Here is a 20,653-nt window from a genome sequence, read left to right on the forward strand (position 1 = left end):
AGGTTCAAAGTGGTTATTTTCCTTAATTTGAGGTCCTTTGGTATAAATATATCCTTTGCTGTGCATTAGAACCCTTATGGAGCAAAATAAAAATTTGCCAAAATTGCACTTTTGACAAAAATTGAATTTTTTGACTTTTTGAAAAATCGTAGCTCTTTTATTTAGACTCGTAGGAAATTCGTTCCTACGCCATTCGAAAAAGTATAAAAAATACTACAAACTGAGTTAAAAATCGCTTCTCTAGCTCCTCATGTTCCCGAGATATTGAATTTCAAAAAGTACCTAAAAAACCTCTCTAGTACCCCCCCCTTCTTTCAATTTTTTTGAAAAGTAAAAAATTTTAAAGTGCTTTTTTTGTGCTTATTTCACTTAATTTAAGGTTTTTTTGTATAAATATGCCCTTTGCTGTGCATTGGAACCCTTATGGAGCAAAAAAAAAAATTGAAAATTTTGACAAAAAATGGCATTTTTCGAATTTTTGAAAGGTTCAAAGTGGTTATTTTCCTTAATTTGAGGTCCTTTGGTATAAATATATGTTTTAGTAAATTATTGAAAAGTTATTCCTTGATTTTTAAACTAATTTATTCCATAGATATCTCATGTTACATAAGAAATAGAGTACTGTAGTTACCATACCACGATAGATAATCAGAATCTTTAAGGAATAGGAAATGGAAAGCAATACCATTGCATTTGATTTTTTCGAGATTTCTAGGATGAAATCGCAAATTTTGTGAAAATGCCATTATTTAAAAAAATGTAATTTGTTTTCAGAGACAGTGTTAAAGTTTTTCTTTTTTTTTTATTTAATTCTAATTTCAAACAGATCGAAATTTAAAAGTCATCGCGCATTTCTTACAATAATTAAGAATTTTGCTATTTACAACTCTTAGTTTTTTTGCCATGTTTAAATAGCCAGCTGTCATTATTTTTTCATGCAGAATACCCTGTATAAAAACGTTTAAAACTAAACTAACCATTACAAGTAAAATCATCTGAAAACGGTTTTTAAAACTTATGATCGTATACACTATCTTATTTATCAAGGGATTAAATTAGCTGATGTGTTTCTGGAATTTAGGTTAGAAGTTAGGTTAGGTTAGGTTAGAAAGTTATGAAAGGTTCATTGCAAGCGTCACTTAATTAACCTATTTATTTAATTCCCCGACACTTCCAAGTCGATTTTAAGTACAACTTAAGCTAAGTTGATATTTGAATGTGACAGATTAGGTGCAAAATAACAACACAGTTTAAACTAAACTTATCTAAGCTGTCCTTAAACTCAACTTAGCCAATGTTGGGGAAACGAATATAAGCAAATCTGTTCAAACAATGTAGTTTTCTAAAAACTTCTGTAATAGCTAGTAAGTTGGAGTAAATACAAAAGTAAGCACCAATAGATATGATTTGAACAACATATTCAAGTACGTATGATATATCTAATTTATCTTATCAGTATCACTCATTTCAAATTGAATGATTGTAATGGAATTTGGAAATGCAAATTGTTTCTTAAGAATAAATTTAGCCAGGATCACAAAATAGTATTAAATATTATATAGCATGTAATAAAGTGAAAGGAGTTCAAAATGTTTTAGCAATTTTGGAAAATAAAGACAAACATAATCTCATTAAAAATTTAAAAAATAAGAACAGGTTGATACTGCGTAAAATGGCTATAATAATTACATTCAATAGACCAGTCAGCAAAAGACCAAATAATAGAGCGCAAGTGTTAAAATAAGAGAAGTCGTCTCGAGCCAGCTGTCACCCATGAATAATTCAAGACCGACCCCCGTACACATAACACCCCCATCCTTTATGTCGAACATTTATCGGGATCGTTGTGTTTATTGGAGGGCACCCCCTTTCGGTGAGCAGCTAATGGTCTGAAAAACCTTTGGAGATTAGTTTTGTTGATATTCCTAAAGACCCACAGCTTTGTTCTTTCAATTCTGAAGAGAAACTGTTAAAACGCTAAAATAGCAACGTTACAAACCAGTGTATGTATGTACTTTCCCACTTATTGATTGAATCATTTTTATTTTGTACATCCGGTGTTTGTTGTTGTGAAGAAAAAATTGCACTTTCCGACAGAGGAATTGACAATGTGACTATAGGTACTCGTCACACAGATAGTTCTTTATCAGCTAATTGATTTTGTTTGGCTGTTTGATCTCGGGCAGCACAATAATTTGTGTTAGATTAAAAGTGATTTACAATCCGTGATGGGCTCATCCATCATCGGTATCGGAAATCGCTGCTTTATCGGCCCGCTCGCTTTTATCGTTCCGCTATCGGGGAATGTCTGCGACGCGCTAATCCTCCTGTATACACCAGCTGCCTCGCCTTCCCTAACGATTTTCCTTTTTACTCATCATAACAAAACTGATACCTGCTTTTGAGGTGACAAATCCAAAGGCAACCCATTTAAGGTTACAAATATGGCAGCGTGATCTTGACTGACTGAACAGTGGAGTCTTAGGATCGACTTGTGTTAATCAGAAAACGGTTGTTTTTACACGGTTCTACTCTTGTTTCTTTTCCAGGACACAGCCAGAATCACGTCATTCGGGAATTGTTGACGTCAATGCTGATGATTAATCTCTGCAATGACATGCATAAAACTGCATATGTTCATTATTTCTTCCAATATTCAGCTCAGACATAATAATTCTATTCTAAGGTTTTTATACAAATATCCATTGGTTGCCATATTACTTTTGCAAAATGCAGAGGTTTTTTATTTTATACACCATTTGTGATAACCCATCCTTCTAATGGTTTGATTTTTGGCTTAAAGAAAACTTAAAGCTACTGAATGACTATCTCAGTTTTTTCTGTTTTTGGCCTTAACACTTTTCTTTTTCCGGCTGTATGCGGCATTTCTGATTATGGAGCTTTTTAGAGAAATAAAGGACAAAATTTATCTTGCAGATTATTATATTATTATACTATAATTATCTTTATGGTGTATTGTTAGTGAATTTTGAGATAAATATTTAAAGAAATTTGTTCTTCTGTTTCTGGATAAGCCTATGGTCATTAGATCCAGACAAACCAAATCAAAAACCACTCACTATTTCCTAAATCACAAACAAAGTCGTACTTATTTTACCATAATAAAGTACGGTAAAAACTAACATTACAGGAAGAGTGATAATGTGAATGTGACATTAAATGTCTAATAAGTTAATTATGTTGCCAAGTTAATGATAATAACAGATTCTACTAAAACGCTTATGTTTTTTTTTTCTGATGCTACCCTCTTAATGTTAATTGTTTTGTTGATAGGGTAATCTAAAAAATTAAGAAATAGGTCAAATTCAGTATCCTTCTATCATACACCAAACCTTCTGATTGATACAGTCCTTCAAAAACCTAACTAAATGCATGTGGAATAATATAATTAAAAGAGAAAAACCATGATCATCAACCATGATAACTCATTCAACAGGATTTCATAGGAAATACTCTAACAAAATCTACAAAAATTAAAAATTATTCTCCCTGATCCAGTTAATAAATCACTGTCTTACAGAAAATACATTTCCAAGTACTGAAAATGTTCAATATTTATCACAACAATATTTATTACAACCATCGGCATGTGCTTTTTGAGCTAATCTTTTTAAAGGTAAGGAAAAATGCAAAAAAATCTTTGAGATACATGATTTTTTTTCTGGGTGGTTTGGATATTGGTCAGGCATAACGCTTTCTTGATCTTGCCTAAGGCATTTAACTGTGTGTCCCATAGAATTTTGCTTTAAAAACTAAAACTTTGCAAATTTTCTGAATGCACTTTCCAAACTGGATGAAGCTGTCATCGAAGAGAGGTAAGAAAAAGAAGAACAGAGAAAGAGTTTTTGGTTTCTTTTCATGATTTGTATATAAATCATCTACAATTATATAACAAATATCCAATACGTATACACCCTTTTTTGCTGGATACAACTCCATTCATGAAGCTCAACTTCTAGATTGTGCTTCTAGATAGCAGAGTGTGTTAAAGTCGCAGTTTACAGTTAATAACCGTTCTGCTGCAGAACGTCACGAAGAACAACAGTTTGGAAAAATATTGGAGTCAACCTGAGGTTCGCAGATGACATAGAGTCTCTATTGCAGACCGAGTAGATCATGTATTCTCATAAAAAGGAAGGTGTTTGATCAGTGTGCATTTCCGGTTCTAACATATGGAGCAGAAACGCTGATCCTTACCAGAAAGGTAATAAACAAAATTCAAGTAGCGCAGAGAGTGATGGAGAGATCAATGTTGAATTTATCTCTCAGAGATAGAGTTCCAAATCATATAATTAGGGAAAGAACCGATGTTGCGGACGCAATTGAATGGATTGCAACGCTGAAATGGAACTGGGAGGGGTTATTTTGTCAGAATCAGACATGGAAGATGAGAATTCTGGAATAGAAACCTAAACCCGAGGCATATCTAGACCGAGAACGTCCCCAAACGAGACGATCGGACATCAAGCGCATCCAACACATTTGGATGCAAAGTGCTCAAGACCGGAAGCAATAGAATGATTTACGGGAGGGCTATGTCCAGCAGTGGACCCAAAACGGCTATTGATGATGGTGATTTTGCAGTTTTGGAACACCCTGTATTTATGTCATCTTGCAATTTCAAGCCACAGAACAGATGCTCTGTCTTTACGATACAGCAATATTCTACCAATTAACCAGTTATTAGTTACCAATTAACAGCCAACCAATTTACCAAATACCGGTATTTTATGGAGAATAAATGTATAGTAACAACACCTAGATATTAAAAATCTTTCTTCTCGTCTCTATCAAGGACTTCTTGAATTCAAAATGTCAGCGTTTGCAGGAAGATTGCGGCATACTTCATTAAAAAGTAAATGAGTCTTACTTACTGTACTCAGCTCCTTCTAGGCAAATTCATGAAAATAGTCAAGAGGTGTCAGATTTGGACAGCGGGTTATCCAATGACTAAAACTTTTATCTATCTATCTATATGGGTATTTTACGAAAACACTGTAGCTCAGTTAGTTTATTAATTATTTACCAAGAACTTTTAGTTAAGCCAATGTTCGTTGTTTGTTTGCTTTGACTCGAATCTTGCTTAAATTTAGTGCAATCGAGTTAACTAAACCGCAGCTTAGGGAAAAATTATCTATCAAATACTTTCGCCTTTTCTGGGCTTGCTTAATACTTTGGAAAAATGGTAAATTGGGATTTGAGTAAACAACGTAATCTTATCGTTGTTAATGCTTTGCTAATGCATTACGATTTCGCGTACCGAATCGTGCTTCCTTATTGGCTGACGTATTAACCTAAAGTAGTACTGTTAATGTTTTTATAGGCGTGCGGATCTGTATTAATATTTTTATTAGTTTACTGCGCATTGGCCTTATTGGAGATAAAATACTGCAACCAAGTTTACTAAATAATTGTAGAAATTAAGAATGCCCATGGCAAAAATTAAAGTAAAAATGTATTTTTTTTTAAACATTCAAAACCTTTTTATTTTATTGTTACGACATCCAATTTTACTTTGATTTTTGATATCCTGTAGTGTAACTGTTTATTATCCCTTTTGTTTACGTTAACAATTAATAATGTGTGACGTCATCATAGACTAGTTTAAACTAATTAATTTGCGAGTGAAATTACTAAACTTTTTTGAGATTTAGGTTTTTCGCACCTACGAATAATCTACTTAATGAAAAGAACATGTAAATCATTGCACGATTTACTTAATGTGAAATTAATTCCCGTACAATGGTAGGATTTAATCGCTTGCTTAGTACATGCTTATCGATTGCAGTTTATCAAACATGGAACTCTTTTCCAAAAGCCGCTAGCCAAATCTGGATTTCCAATGTAGATTAGAATTGAAATTCTTGATTTCACGCCTTTGTTTGAAATATTACTTTGCAGCAGAAAAAAGTCCGATCCAGCAAACTGAATGCAGAATCGTACGCCCTTTTTAGAAAAACTTTCTCAGAAAAAAAAAACTTTCAATGAAACACCCTGTATTTTCGTAACAAAGTGGTATTTAGGAATTTTCTATAACAGTATTTATTATGCTTATTAATCACTAGTTTCAAATAGATAATAACCGTGAGTAATAAGTCATTACTCACTGGATCAGTCCACCCGCGGACACCACCAATATGTATAGTAAAATAAAGTTACGTAACTGTTCTAACGTTTGTAAACGTTTGCTCATTGCTTTCATTTGTCAAATTTAAAATATTTACCTTCCTGTGGCAACGTAGATGTTTATAGTTTTACAGTACTCCAAGTATTTTTTAGCTTGAGTGGAATTTTGGCAGTTATGTTATTTCACCGTCAGTTACAGTCTTTTGTTCGGTTCAAACCTGAAAATTGCCAAACTCAAGCCCATAGAGGTACAAAACAACAAAACATTTTTGAAATGTAACGGAATCAGTTTAACTATGGTTGAATGTCTTTTATGTCTTCATTTGTATGGCTTAACTAGTTTTTTACAAAACAAGCTTTTCAAATATTTAAAAATAAACTAAACTAATAACTGCTTGGACAAAAAATTGCTATATTGAAATATTGAAAGCTTCTGAATGACAAAAACATGTTGCAAAATGTATAAGTATCAATTTACAACTTTAAATTGACCAAAAAATTTCCAAATGCTCCTGATGTAGTTTAAAAAAATGTAAAAACATTCCAAAACACTATAGAACCTCTAAAATGCTTACAAAACTTACAAAGCAGCCTAGAACCTTCTAAAAGTCTCCAAATGCTTTCCAATTTATCTAGAAGCTCCCAAAAGCTTTCGTATGCTTCTAAAGCAGTTTAACAGCTTCCAAAAGTTTCTAAAACCGTCTACAAGGTTTCAAATGCCTTAAAGGCAGTCCAGAACCTTCAAGGCTCTTTAAACTGTCCAAACACCTTCCAAATGCTCCTAAAGTAGTCTAAAAAGGTTTTAAAACACTACAGAAACTCCAAAATGCTTCTCAAGCAGTCTAAAGCCTTCCAAAATAGTCTAGAAGCTTTCAAAAGCTTTTAGAACACTCTAAAGGCTTCCAAACAAACTTCAACTAGTCTAGAAGCTATTACTAGTCTATAAAAAATTCAAGGCAGTCTAAAAGCTTCTGTATGCTTCTAAAGCAGTTTCAAAGCTTCCAAAAGTTCAAATTCACATGTGTTAAAAGCAATCCAGAACCTTCAATGCTCCTAAAGTAGTTTAAAAAGATTTCAAAACACTAAACCAACTCCACAATGCTACTAAAGCAGTCGGAAGTCTTTCAAAATAATCTAGAAGCTTCCAAAACCATTTAGAACAGTCTAAAAGATTCCAAATGCTGTTCAACTAGTTTAGAAGCTCCCAGAAAATATTAAAGCATTTTAGAAGCTTCCAAAAAAATTTGTGAACCGTGTAAAAGATTCCAAATGCTCTCAAAGTAGTTAAAAGAAATTTTTCAAATTTTCAAAACAGTCTAAAATTTTCCGTACTTCATTCAAGCATTTTGAAAAAAAATCTTGCATCTCTGAAAGAGTTTTGTGCTTTTATAAAAGCTTTTTTACAGCTTTTTATGCTTTTTTAAAGAAAATGATTTTGCTTTTTAAGCTGTTTTTTTCACGATTTTTGTGCTTTTTAGTCCGGACTTTAGTTATGACATTTGGCTGTCAGTTACAGCTCTGCCTTTTATTCTGTTCTAAACCTGAAAACTGTCAAACTCATTTGCATAGAGGTACAAAACAATGAAACATTCTTGAGAAGTAACTAAATCAGTTTGACTGTGGTTGAATTTATTTTATAATCATCAGGATATTTTTGGAACTTTTTTAATTTTTTTTTTGGAGTTTCTGACTTAATTTTCTATCTCTATTTTTTTTTCTATTTTTAAATATGACATCCGTCAAAATCTCGATAAAGTTGTAAAACTACAAAACATTCTCAAAATCCAGTAAAATCAGTAAGTATAGTATCAATAGTAAATTAAGTATCAAGAACAGTAAGTAAGCTTTACTGATCGATGACAAAGTTTGCAGTCTGAGATTAGTATAGCTGTTACTGTTCGTAATGCTTACACTATTTTTGTACATCAACAAAATTTCCCTAATTATAAAATAAAATGAAATTACTTCCCGGTTTGTGGGAAGCAACCAGAAACTAAGGAATTATGTAGTCCTTCCCGCCTCCAAAACAGGTGCTGTAATCACTCAAAATTATACAATTCGTAGAAAAGCTTATTTTATAGCTTTATGAGTTGAATTTTGACAGTTGTGACATTTGGCCCGTCAGTTACAGTTCTAAACCTGGAAACTGTCAAATTCCACCCCATGGAGGTACAAAACAACGAAACATAGTTGAAAAGTAACAAAATTTGTGTCACTAAACTGACATTGATTTTTGAAATAACTGTCAAATTGTCGGCGATTGTCAGCTTGAGAGAAGATGATATTTTCAATTGTGTATGATGGCGCGGTGTTTTATTTTCTTGGGTTGTGGATACTTACCACAGTCGTAGAAAAAAAGATGTGTTCTACATGCATGTAATGGGTATTACTCACTCGATGATTTACGCAAACTTTATTTTCGTGAGTAATAGCTATCATTACCAGCTTGTTAAATAAGATACTATTATTCACCAAGTTAGTTTCATCTTAGCTACCTAACCTTCTACCCTACTTAAGAAACTTTTTGTATTGCTAAATTATCACACGTTAGATCAGCTTACAAAAAACTCTTCTGAAGAATATAAAAATTTGCTTTGACTCTTTCTGGTGTATAGTGTGCTAATATGCACTTTATATCCATAAGAATATTCTATATCAATTCCAAAATTTACCTACCGGATGATTTTTCTTTGGAGTCTCCAGCTACCACATGCGCTAGCGTCGATAAATATCTAGGAACCACAGGCAAAGATGTGCCCCATAAAGATCTGCAGTAACTTTGAAATCCGGGAGTAGCGTGGAATTGTGGAGGTGATATTGAGTTTCTTTCGCTACCTGAAAAAAAAAACAATTTGTATAACTAACAAATATTAGTAAAAAAAAACTAGAAATCCGGTTGCTTCTTTGAGAGTAACAATAAGTATCACTGTACTAATTCAAACATATGGCAAACATACCGTCATATTCCAGTGACAGGATGAATTACTTAAGTGTGTAACTGTATACGGTAAAAGCAAAAAAAGAGCTCGCTTAAAAAAAGATTTATTTTGTCATTGTGTACACCCGTTGCGTTTGCGTCATGCAAGAGGAAATGGTACTTAATTTTTTGTCCGCGGTTTTAATTGTTCCACTTTGTAATACGGCCTTAACGAACTTAAATCAGGAAGAGTGTTAAGGAAATTGTTATTTGAGTAAAACTTGCTGATTATGGGCGATGTAGTTACTGTTTTTTTCAATGGTTGGAAAAAATAGTATTAGGACATTCCATTAGAAAACTGAAAATTGGTACTTCTTTTAGATTGATTCAGCAACATAGCAATATAACAAATATTTTGACTTTGTGTTTTAATATCCCTAGTGCATTTAATTTTTCCGGAAAAATTCGGAAAAACGAGTTTCTAAGTAATTTGTTTCTCGTCTTCGGCTCGGATGATTTTTAAAACCACTCTCGCTCATGCTATTTGTTAAAACAAATTACTTAGAAACGAGTATTTCAATTTTTCCACAGGAAAAATTAGATGCACGAGGGATATTTGGTAAGATTATTTCCTGAGTTAAGTAAACATTTTATTTTAATTAAAACAATAAGAACAATAATTAATAAAAACAATAACTTTCAAGCTAGAAAGAGTAACACTATTCTTTATGTTGCTGTGAGGAGTGTGAAATTTTGTCGAATTTTTTTCCGGAAAAACTGCTGACAGCTAAGTTGACAGTTGTTAAGTGATTTTTCCACTTAAAATTTACATTTGTTATACTAATTCTTGATAGCGATTGGTCAAAATTGATAGGAAGGAAATAATCAAAGATAATTCCGTGAACTGTAATCGAATATATTCCATACTTTATGGACACACTGTATATTGATGCTTGACTTTAAAGCTGCTGACAAATAACTGACTGATTTAAACACTGAATTAATTCGACTAAAATCCATTCATGGAAAAATAATTATTTTTTCGCCAACTCCAATTACGTGGCAATCCAGCGGAGCGGTGAGCAACTCAAAGGGAATCCAATAATATAGGAATCAAATTAACGTCCTCACTCATATCCAATCTGGTTATCCCTTCATTTATCATTTTTGCCAAAACTGTTTTTGTATGGTTCAGACTGGGTAGGCATTTCGTTTGGTCCAAACAAATAATGTTCACGACTAGGTTTAGGCCATACTCGCTTAATAGCGCAATTGTCGGTGCATAAATTTTTAATAATAATACGAAAGGAAATCTATTAGAATCATTAGTGTGATCCGATCTTGTGGAGAAGATAAAGCCGCTGGCTTCTTTCTGATATCGTAAGCTGCTTATACGAGATCGTGAATCCACAACTTCACGAAGATTTAATCGTTACTCTCATGCCTGTTTCATCTATTATTTATTGTAAATATTGTCAATCGATTGAATATGAGGATTTACATTGAAAATGCGTTCAGTTTTTCTTATTAGATATTTGAAAAGAAATTATTAAACAATTTTTGACTGGAAAAGTTCCACTGCTCTTTGATAATGCAAATGTTTGGTTAAATTTTAATTAAAAAAAAGTCTTTGAAAACTACTAACGACAATAATCAAATCTTGACCCACCATTTGAAATCCTAAAACACTGCCAAAACTGAAATGCAACATTTAAACAAAAAATTATATTTTACATGCAAAAATCGTTGCAACATCATTCTTTTAGTCTAAATTATGTTTCTCTTCTGCTAGACAAAAATAAATTTCTTCATAAAATGGCATAATTATGCTGTTAAAGAATGCTATTTTAGACTTGTCCTGCTTTTGGACCAAGAATATTTTTTTTACATTTGGGTGATTTACTTTATACAGGTGTGGTACAAGTAAAACTAGCCATAGGAAAACCAAAAAAATGACAGATAAACATAGATAATTGAATTCGCGAGACCTAGACCTAATAAAATATCTAGTTTATGGTTAGTTTACAAGATATAAGCGGAAAACTGCTGAAAGTCTGATAATTTGTACGTTTTTAGCTCTTCTCCAAGTTTGCACATTCTCCTCGAGGTCAAAAACCTGTCAAAATTTTATTAACTTTGGAATTTTTCCAGGTAAAAAGTGGATATCGACTGGGCTATATGTCAATATCAATTCTCTTATGTAGGTTACGAAATTTGTAGTTTTTTAAATATAAAATCAAAATTAAAGTAAAAGAATTGTAAAAGTTAAATATTTCTAAAAAAAAACAAAAATCTAACGCATTTTCTTGCATTGCGGTTGATGGATCGATTGACAGACAGGATAACACAAATTTGTGTGTAACGTTAAGTGAGATTCAGACTGTGATTTTTTTACCTGTATTGTCACAGTCTGAACTACCCCTAACTTAAGCTTGGCTTAAAGTATGACAGTGCAAATAGGGTAAATAAAGTAAGCTAGGCATGAGGATCTCGTAAACGCTAAAAGATACAGAGCTGGTTTATGCAAAATTGCGCAATTTGGATTTTTATAAAATGCCCAGTACAAAATTTTGGAAATTAGTTTTTGTTTTTTGCTAATTTATTACTTGATGATTTCTGAAAATATATAACTAACATTGCAACTTTTCCTCTTCTATACAACCTGGCATCATATTTCAGATAGGACAGTTTCAGTTTTTGGTCACCATCATCAACTTTTTATGATTAATTACAGTGATGTATCATATGTAATGATTCAGTCTTGCACTAACGTCGAAATAACAAAAAATATGTTTTTACAAAGAGCAACTTTAAAACATCATCTCAACAATCCTTGATTAGGTCAAATGACAGTAGTTCGCGTAACGTTATTATGACAAACTGTCAAACGACAATACGAAGCGTAATTATAAGATCAATAATATGTCGTCTTATAAATTATAGAAAACCGTTTTTATTTCGTTCTGAGCTTATTTGATGAGATAATTTAAAGTAATTGACATTTCGTCATTTCAACTTTCTCTTGGAAATCCGACATTTCTGTTTTTGGCAGCTGTTCTTAACTTAATTTTGAAACTCGACCCTATTGTTAAAGCTGTTTCTGAATGTACTGTTCAGTCTGATTTGAATAATTTTCAACACCTGTTTGTTCGAGTTGAAATGTCGGATCTTAAGTATGATATTTCCACGTTGTAAAAGAGGAAAAGTGGCAATGGTAAACTGTCATTTACTTTTAGTTTTTTGATAAATTAGATAACATGAAAATTACCAATTTCGAAAATTTCGTTTTTGTATAGATAGCTCCTGGGAGCGCATTCTTGAAACGAGGGAAGGGAGTTTTCAAGAGCAAGGTATGCAGAATGTGACAGGAACCTGCCGTTGTCAAATTTTCTGTCAACGCTACTCTTGAAAATCTAGTTCCCTGCTTTAAACAATGACAGCTCAGACGTGCTCGTAATTTTTCAAATTATGAAGCGCCATTGTATTGACCTACAAAATGCGCCATATTCTCATACTTTCACACGAATTGGTTGTATAATTATAAATTTTCTTCACGCTTAGTAAAGATATCCGAATTCCAACTATTTGTTTTAAGCATAGATCTGCTCACGAAAATTAGCGAGAAACTTCGTCTGATCAAATCTTTTTCCGAAAAAGAAACCAGATACATAGTTTGATCGCGTCTCGCCCCAACAGTTTCAATTGGTAGTCTCACGGCGCATAAAACTTTGCTTTCAGAAGGAAATCTTTCACACCGCTACCGAAGAGAAATCTATATAACAAATCCAATAAACGAACGCTCCGCTTTACTGGAACGAGATCCCGCGGGATCTGATGCCAAATCATAATTACGAAGAGGAAATCAAATAAAAAAGAGGGTAAATACGTGATATCGCTCACAGGACTTAAAAAAACGCACTCTTGTCAGTCAGTGATGTACAAAATATTTTTTTTCTTCGGTAATTATCTAACAAGACAAGTATATGAAATTTGCGCTGTTTTTAATTTAGGGGCTTAAAGTAATATTTTGAATGCTACAAATTTCCATTTTTAAATGTTTGTAGAAAAAATATTATATTTACATCATGGCTAATCCCGAATTATGTAAATATTGCCGGATGGCGGTCAATCTTGTCCAATATTGACACTATTCTGTTCTATTGGTCGGTAATTTCAATACAGAACGGATTAAATCAACATACCGTCTCCCTCTGTCTCTCTCTCAATGTACATATGAATACACATTGCTATGATCGATCTTGTTTTATTTGGATTGTGTCTGTTGTTAGTAGTGAAGAGAAACAGTTATAATCTGATAAGCACAGAAGAGGAAAAGTAATCAAATTTTTAAAAATAACCTATTACTTACTTTGTTCAAATTAAAAGCGTAAGCGTAACATAACAAGCCAATAAATAACCGATAAAACAATAAATGCGGCTAACTTCCAGCTGTAAACGGCTTAGGTATCGTTTTCACAATATTGAAAATTTTTTGATAAGGTTTTAGTGCCGGGTTTCGATTTTGACGCTCCCTAATTCCAGTTGTAAATCTTTGTTTATTGCTATTCTGGTACGGATTAGTGCTTAACATTGCCCGCCGGCACTGATGCCTGTAAGTTTTTATAGGGCATTTTTATCTTTATGGATGCTAGATGGAAGTTCAATGTTTAATTGACATTTATGGCATACGCCACTGCTGTTTGCTAATCACTGACGTATCAGCAAATGTATCACTACAAGTAGCGATGACTAACTAAATTACAGTTAGCTAGTTATTCAATGTACCTCCTTTAAACTAGCTAACTTATTTAAAATTAACAAAATCATTTTATTATAGGTCTTTGTCAAGATCGCTATCAATGCTTGAAAACCAGTAGAAAACTTAAATAAATATTAGCCTCTTCTTCTTACTTTGTTTTACTAAATATCTTAAAAGTTTACTTTAGTCTAATGAGATAACTTGTTCAACATGAAATATTGGATCTGCCTGTTATTGCGTGATCTCAAAACGGTTAATAATAATTTATAATTTAGCTGTAGTTTTCGAGATACGAGGTGTTAAAGTTGTTTGGAAAAAGCATTGTTTAAGTTTATATTTAAAAAACAGAAATGAATCGAAATGACTGAAAATTTTGTACTATAGGTTTGCACTGAAATATATGATAATCCTAACAAAACGTTCTATATATTCTATATATTGTATTTCTATTGCAATAACTTCTTCTTTTGTGTAACAAAAAAAGTTATCTTATATTTTCGTCGTAGAACGCAGATTTTTTCTCATACCTGACAATGAAACAACACAAGTTACTAAATTTAAACATTCAGGAAAATGGCAATATGGCATTGGCCAAAATGGGCATAGTTAAATACAATTTGTTACTAATAGTTGTTTATCTATCAACTCTCTGGTTCAGCATAGTAATGTTCATTTTTTGCACAACCTTAACAGCCTCTCGAAAAGTAAAGACTTGATGAAGATATTTGTCACAAAACATTTGCTGCTTTTTTTTGGATTACCTACATAGTGTATGAGTTTTTCATAGATATTCTGTAATGTTTAAGACCAAATTTCCGCAATACCTCAAAACCCATGTTTTCAACCAATATGTGCTACCAACGTTAACCTATGATGGACACGAAGATGGAACGAAACATGCTGGGAGTCGACCGCGTGATAGAAAGAGCATTGAATGGATCCGCCAGAAAACAAAGTTAACTGACATTGCTAAACACGTAGCAAGATTAAAATGAAAATAAGCAGAACATCTCATGCTAACGGAGGACAATAGATGGAAGGACGATATCCAGAAAGTAGCGAGATGAGCAGAACAGCTGACCGAACTGAATGGAGACAGCTTGGAGAGGCGTATGTTCAAAGCTGGACCAAAAGACGCTTTGAATGATGATGATGATGATTCTGCAATGTTAATGTATCAATTATAACTATTATTGTTTTTTGTCTTATCCATTTACTACAATTAAGTCATCTATTAAAAATCAAAATTGACATCTGACAGTCAAGTTGTCAGTCTTGTCGCGTCGCATGGTAGTAGTTTTAAAACTTTGGATTAAACACCTTAGTAATACAAACCAATAATCCTTTCTTCTTTTATCCTTAAATCACAAAAAGATTGTAGATAAGTAATCAACGACACACCTTACAGGCTTTTCGTGCAAATCAACATTAACTAAACTACCAACCAGAAAAATCGATAAACAGCTTTGAATTTTTGAAAATAATAACCTACTCTCAATGTCAATATAGGACAAACTATGCCAGTTTCCTCATTAAGGGCTTTAAACATGTTTCAACCGATTCTGTTGGAAGATTGCTGGGTAGGAGACGAGTTGCCAGTAGACAATCCGCTAATAGAAACTAGTGTAAAGAACAAGATGATAGTACTTTAGGATAAACAAATCATAAAGACAGTTTGTCTGGCCTAAGATATGCAGACATTCCTATTATTGTAGTAGAGGGTTAACTTGACAGGAATTAGAAGTGATAATTAAATCTGTGAAATCCAGCAAAATAACATCAAAGCTAGTGCTGGCCTGCTACAAGTCACTAAACGAATTTGAAGTCAACATAAAGTGGCAGCACCAGGGCCATAAAGGATAATCGATGGGACTTGAACCCTTCTGCAAAGTAGTTAAGCCAATTTATCACAAGCCACTGAAGAGTTTTGGTTCTGTAAAGAGAATTCTACCATCTTTTTTAAGCAGAATATTTCTTTACTCATTTTCCTCAGATTTTTCTGTGTCCTGGACCTCAGAGGTGGCTTTAATATTTTTGCCCAGTTCATTCAATGACTGACAATAATTAGGCTCAGACTATTGGACAAAATTGCAATGTCGTGGTTGTCAGAGTTATTAACAACGCTGAACCTCAATATGACCATGAATTTTCCATTCCATTGACTGAAAGTATTTGGGTCTTAGCCCCCCCTTCGTATATCTTTAACTCTTCCGATTACCATTTGATGATCCTCAGATGTTGTACTTGATGGTGTGTGTGTCTTCAGATGATGATTGTACTACTACATTTTTCTCGTGTTCCACTGACAGTTTTCTAATGAAAGTACCTTGTCCGGAGGAGTTTGTATTTTAGTGTTCATGGACGACGCAAAGACTGTCAGGATAATGGAAAGTAGCTATACTGTAAGGCCACTGCCGATTAAACAGTGATACAAAACGCAAATTCTACCAAGAAGAGAACCTAGAAATATCAAATCATCTATCTGCAAATGCAATATCCTAGTAAGAACGCGTTTTATCATCAATCAGCCAATTGTCATCTACTACCGAATGAATGCTTCCCGCAGTGTCATTCATCTGTTTCTGATTTGAGCCTCTTCGATCCAATTCACATTGTCAGCGAGATCAACAAATCTTGTGGGTCGCAGTAGTAATAAGGCAGAGAGGATCAACTCTCCCAAAGAAACACATTTTTGTTTGTTAGAATAGTTTTTCTAATCCAACTTATTACAATAACGAAGTTATGAAGTTAAATAAGTCTCCTAAACATGTAGCCCTGTTTAAAATCGAACCCAATCTTTTACAGTACCTAATAAAAAAACGTGATTATTATTGGGATAAGCGATTGGTTACGTAAATAAAGTGAATCCTATCAGTGTCTTAATTCTTTAATGAGCTGGATAAGTTTAGGCAGCTTAAGTGTATTTCCTATTGTTGCTGCAATTATTTTTTATGCAGCAATTAAATAATATGAATTGCTACCGTGATATTCCCTTAGTTGATCATGTGTTTGAACGTAAGAGCTTTTATAAACCCGAAAATATCAAATGATTTTGCCATAGTTAATTGTTATTACAACGAATTAATCCGGTTAATCGATTATGACTTTAGGAAAAAATAATTGCCAATAATATAATAATCAAAAATTGATAATATAGCGTGTTGGAGACTTAAAGGATATCTCAATTTTATTAAGGATTTTCGGATACATTATCCGTCAGACAATTTTCTACGTCATACGTTTTGGCCCAGTTCAAATTCATTGAGAAAACTGGAGTACATACTTAATTAGATTAATGGGAAGGGTAACACATTTGAGATCACGTGAACTTTTAAATACTAATTGTTTAAGTATACTAAGTGCATTAAAAATTTAAAAGCGTTTGTGATGACCCATTTCAGTGGAGTTTAAAATGTGTGATGTTTCTAAAAAATATTCGAGTAGCCGGGACATAGAAAGATCGATAGAAGAGAGAATTACTATATTCAGAGCTTGTTTAGAAAGTGTTTAAAATTACAAATATTTATGACAGACAAGAAAACAACACGGTTATTACAAGTGATTTAACGGTAAAACTTTTAGAAATCAGTCGAACAAAATTCATACATGTGAAATATATGCAAAAAACCTCAAAATTTTTAGGAATTTAACAAATCAAAAGACTTGTGTTTGTTACCTACAAAATTAAGAACCACTGGACACATAAAATCCTTCATTTTTATTATTACATTCCATTTAAAATTTCAAAGTCGCCTTCTTTAAGGGTTGAAGTTACTTTAAGCTTTTTTCCCCCTAAATATTAACTTGACTTGTGTTAGCGGTTTTTTTTTAAATATACTGACAACTTGGGTACCTTTTACCTGGACCACCTTGTACTTTTTGAATTTCAAGGATATTGATGGTTTTTTTGCTTGTAAACCGAACTGTACCACTTGTTTCATAAATGTTGCAAAAATGGACTCATTTTAATTTTTGAATGGTTATTCAGCTTTTTTAACTGCTGCTTATTAAAAAGGTTTTATAGTGGATTAGGTCCGTCTAATTATTGAGTTTTCAAATAATATTGTGTTTAAATTTAAATTAATACTAATAATTTGGTCGTAAAGAATCATAAATTTCGATTTCAGTGTTTTTAATGAATACTTCTGAGTCAATCCCGTAAGTTCATTAACTGAGTAATTTAAAGCTTAACTTATACAGACACTTCTTTGCTTTTCAAGTGGTGGATGACTCTGCATAGAAGTAATCAAAAGCACTCAAATTAAATTGTCTCAATCGCCGAAACAAGAGTCTGCCTTCTGGCGGTAAAATTTCGTTAATTGATCTTTACATCTTCCCCTTATTGTTGCTTTCTTTTTTATAAATGCCGCCACAACTATTTGTCACAATTAGGGTGTGAAATCAAATTCGTATATTTAAATAAATATAATATTCATTTAAAGGAAGAAGGAAGGAAGAAGTGTTTTTCGCAGTAACTGGAAGTTATTGTGTTACATAATGGGTTTGTGGCAAATGATGATTAGTTAAACATTTCCATTCTAAATGTAACATAACGTAATATCATTTGTAAACCAAATGTTGAAAACTCGCCAAACGTTTCTTGAAATATTGCCAAGTCTCTGATAAGATATACGAAAAAATATTAAAAAAACTATAAACCATTCAACAGTTAATAAAGTGAATTACTAGTAGTTATTGAGTTATTGATTATCGAATAACAGATAATCAATAACTCAATAACGGTTAATCCGAGGGTTAATCAGAAGAAAATGATCTTTTTAAAGATGTAATAATATACAGAGTGTTTCATTTAAGAAATATGTATTTTAGTTGCTTCATCCTGTAACTGAAATTTTGATAGCATCTTAGAAAAATTCCTTTAAAACTATGCAATTTTCTTATATAATCGTTAATCTTTCTAACTGACGTATCTCATAAAAATAAATGTAAACTTGTATACCCATTTGACAGGTAAATCAAAAATCAAAGTAAATTGGGATGACGCAACATGTAGTAAAAAAGTAAATCAATGTTTAGGTTTTTTGAATTTGACAAATAAAGAAACAACGTTGCTATATTACACGTCACTGCAATTTACTTTAATTTTTGCTGTACAATGCTGGTGTCCGCTGGTGGACTGAAACAGTGAGTAATAGCCGTGAGACTCATTACTTACGGGTAGTTAACAGGTGTTATTATCTAATCAAAACTAGTGAGTAATAAGAATATTATTAAACAGTTGTAGAAAAAATATTTTACATTTTAGTTATCACAAACTTAAGTCATTATGAAATTTAAAAAATATATATCAATGCAACTTTCAAGAAATTAGCGCACCTCCTAAAATATTGCTTAACTTTGAAATCAATTTCCTTCTAAACTTTACTGATTAAATTTTATTAATTTTTTACAGACATACAGCTTTTTTTTTCCTAATGGAACTAAAATTTGAAATCCTTTTAAAATAGTAATTTGAAGCATATAGAGGGTTCATCAGTATAATAATGAAGTTTGACGAATTTGAATTTTTTTTTTAGTTTTTATCTAACTGTGATATTAGACTTTTAATGTGAACGTGCTAATTTAACAAAAATCACTAATAAGCTTTAGAGTTCCAATAAGCTATGAAAAAAATGCCAGTCATTGGTTACGTGTTATTAGAAGTCAAGATGCTATGTTACTGACAAATCATTAGATACATTTTGTTCGTTAAGGATTTGACACTTTGACAACATTTGAAACGGAATTGAACTCTGGTTTTTTGTTTCACGTTCAGATCCAATTTTTGATCAAAACTACATAAAAATCGATTAAAAACGCCATTAAAAGTTTTTAAATCGTAATTGGCACAATGTCATTAGAAACAGCAACGAAAATATGAGTCGTTAATTAAGTCTACCACTGTTAATAAATTTGATTTAGAGTACTTGTCACTTAAAAACTGTAATTTGAGTTTTTGCAAAAAATAAATAAAATCGAGCCTGTAATTTCATAGAAAATTAATTTCAAAGTTTAACAATAATTTGGAAAGTTCTTGGGGGCAGAGTATAATCATAATCATTCCATTTTTATTTAAAGTCACTAAATAATTCTAGGAGGTCTTTTAAAACCATTTTTGTTTATCAAATTCGGCTAAGGTATTTTGGGAATGGTGTTAAAAATGACCAAAAGTTGGTCTCGATATTTTATGAGTATAGTTTAAAAAAAATGGGTTATAGTGTATAGTTTTTTTGTATAAAAATTTAGTCAACTAGCCTTCCTTCAACTTAAATCTTCTTAATTTAATTTAATTTTTTGACTGTAATGTCAAATAATATGTATGTATTGTATTTAATAAAAGAAAACTTTAATAACTATTCGACTATGAATATTTGAGTACCAACTAGACTAAGTCGAAAGCGATCTTCTTAATTCATGTAAATATGAGACACAAATTATAATCGAATACATTTAAATGTTTGAGAAAAAATAGTTATAAAACTCACTTTGTTCTCCTGGATTTCGCCCTTTTGGGGTGACTACAGTAAAAGCGCTGCTTCCCGAAGGAGCAGCAACTTCTTCCGTCGCTTGAGGACTTCCTGGAGCTGAGTCAGCAACATTGAGCTCAGGACTTCTGCTATTTTCCCTTTGACTGCTAAAGTCTAAAGGCATTGAAGAGTTGTGACTACCGAGTTCTAAAGCCATTCTCGCACACTGGTCTTTTACATTAAAACACTAGAAGTTACACTAACACGCGATTATGTCAAAGTCCGCGAAAATGCTCCCCCAAAAAACCACTTTTTGCTTCTACCGAATAATCTTACAGTTGGCCGACAACTGTTTGATAGCGT

The 20,653-nt window shown here is 32.4% G+C and overlaps 1 protein-coding gene across 2 annotated transcripts in view; it reads right to left on the reverse strand.

Moving 5' to 3' along the window:
• Positions 1 to 20,652, reverse strand: part of LOC145727867 (uncharacterized) — a 56,241-nt gene extending 35,589 nt beyond the window's left edge. Inside the window, exons 1-2 of one of the 2 annotated variants that reach the window (XM_081977713.1) lie at positions 20,309 to 20,652; positions 8,824 to 8,982 (exon numbers count right to left, since the gene is read on the reverse strand). In XM_081977713.1, coding sequence (XP_081833839.1) covers positions 8,824 to 8,982; positions 20,309 to 20,507 — 358 coding nt within the window. In that variant the 5' untranslated portion in view covers positions 20,508 to 20,652. The remainder of the gene's footprint in view (positions 1 to 8,823; positions 8,983 to 20,308) is intronic. The other variant, XM_081977712.1, reaches the window with a different exon arrangement.
• Position 20,653: the final 1 nt, after the last annotated feature.

The sequence above is a fragment of the Ips typographus genome, linkage group LG4, assembly GCF_016097725.1.
Source record: "Ips typographus isolate SLU linkage group LG4, UJ_Ityp_2.0, whole genome shotgun sequence".
NCBI classification, from domain to species: Eukaryota; Metazoa; Arthropoda; class Insecta; order Coleoptera; family Curculionidae; genus Ips; species Ips typographus.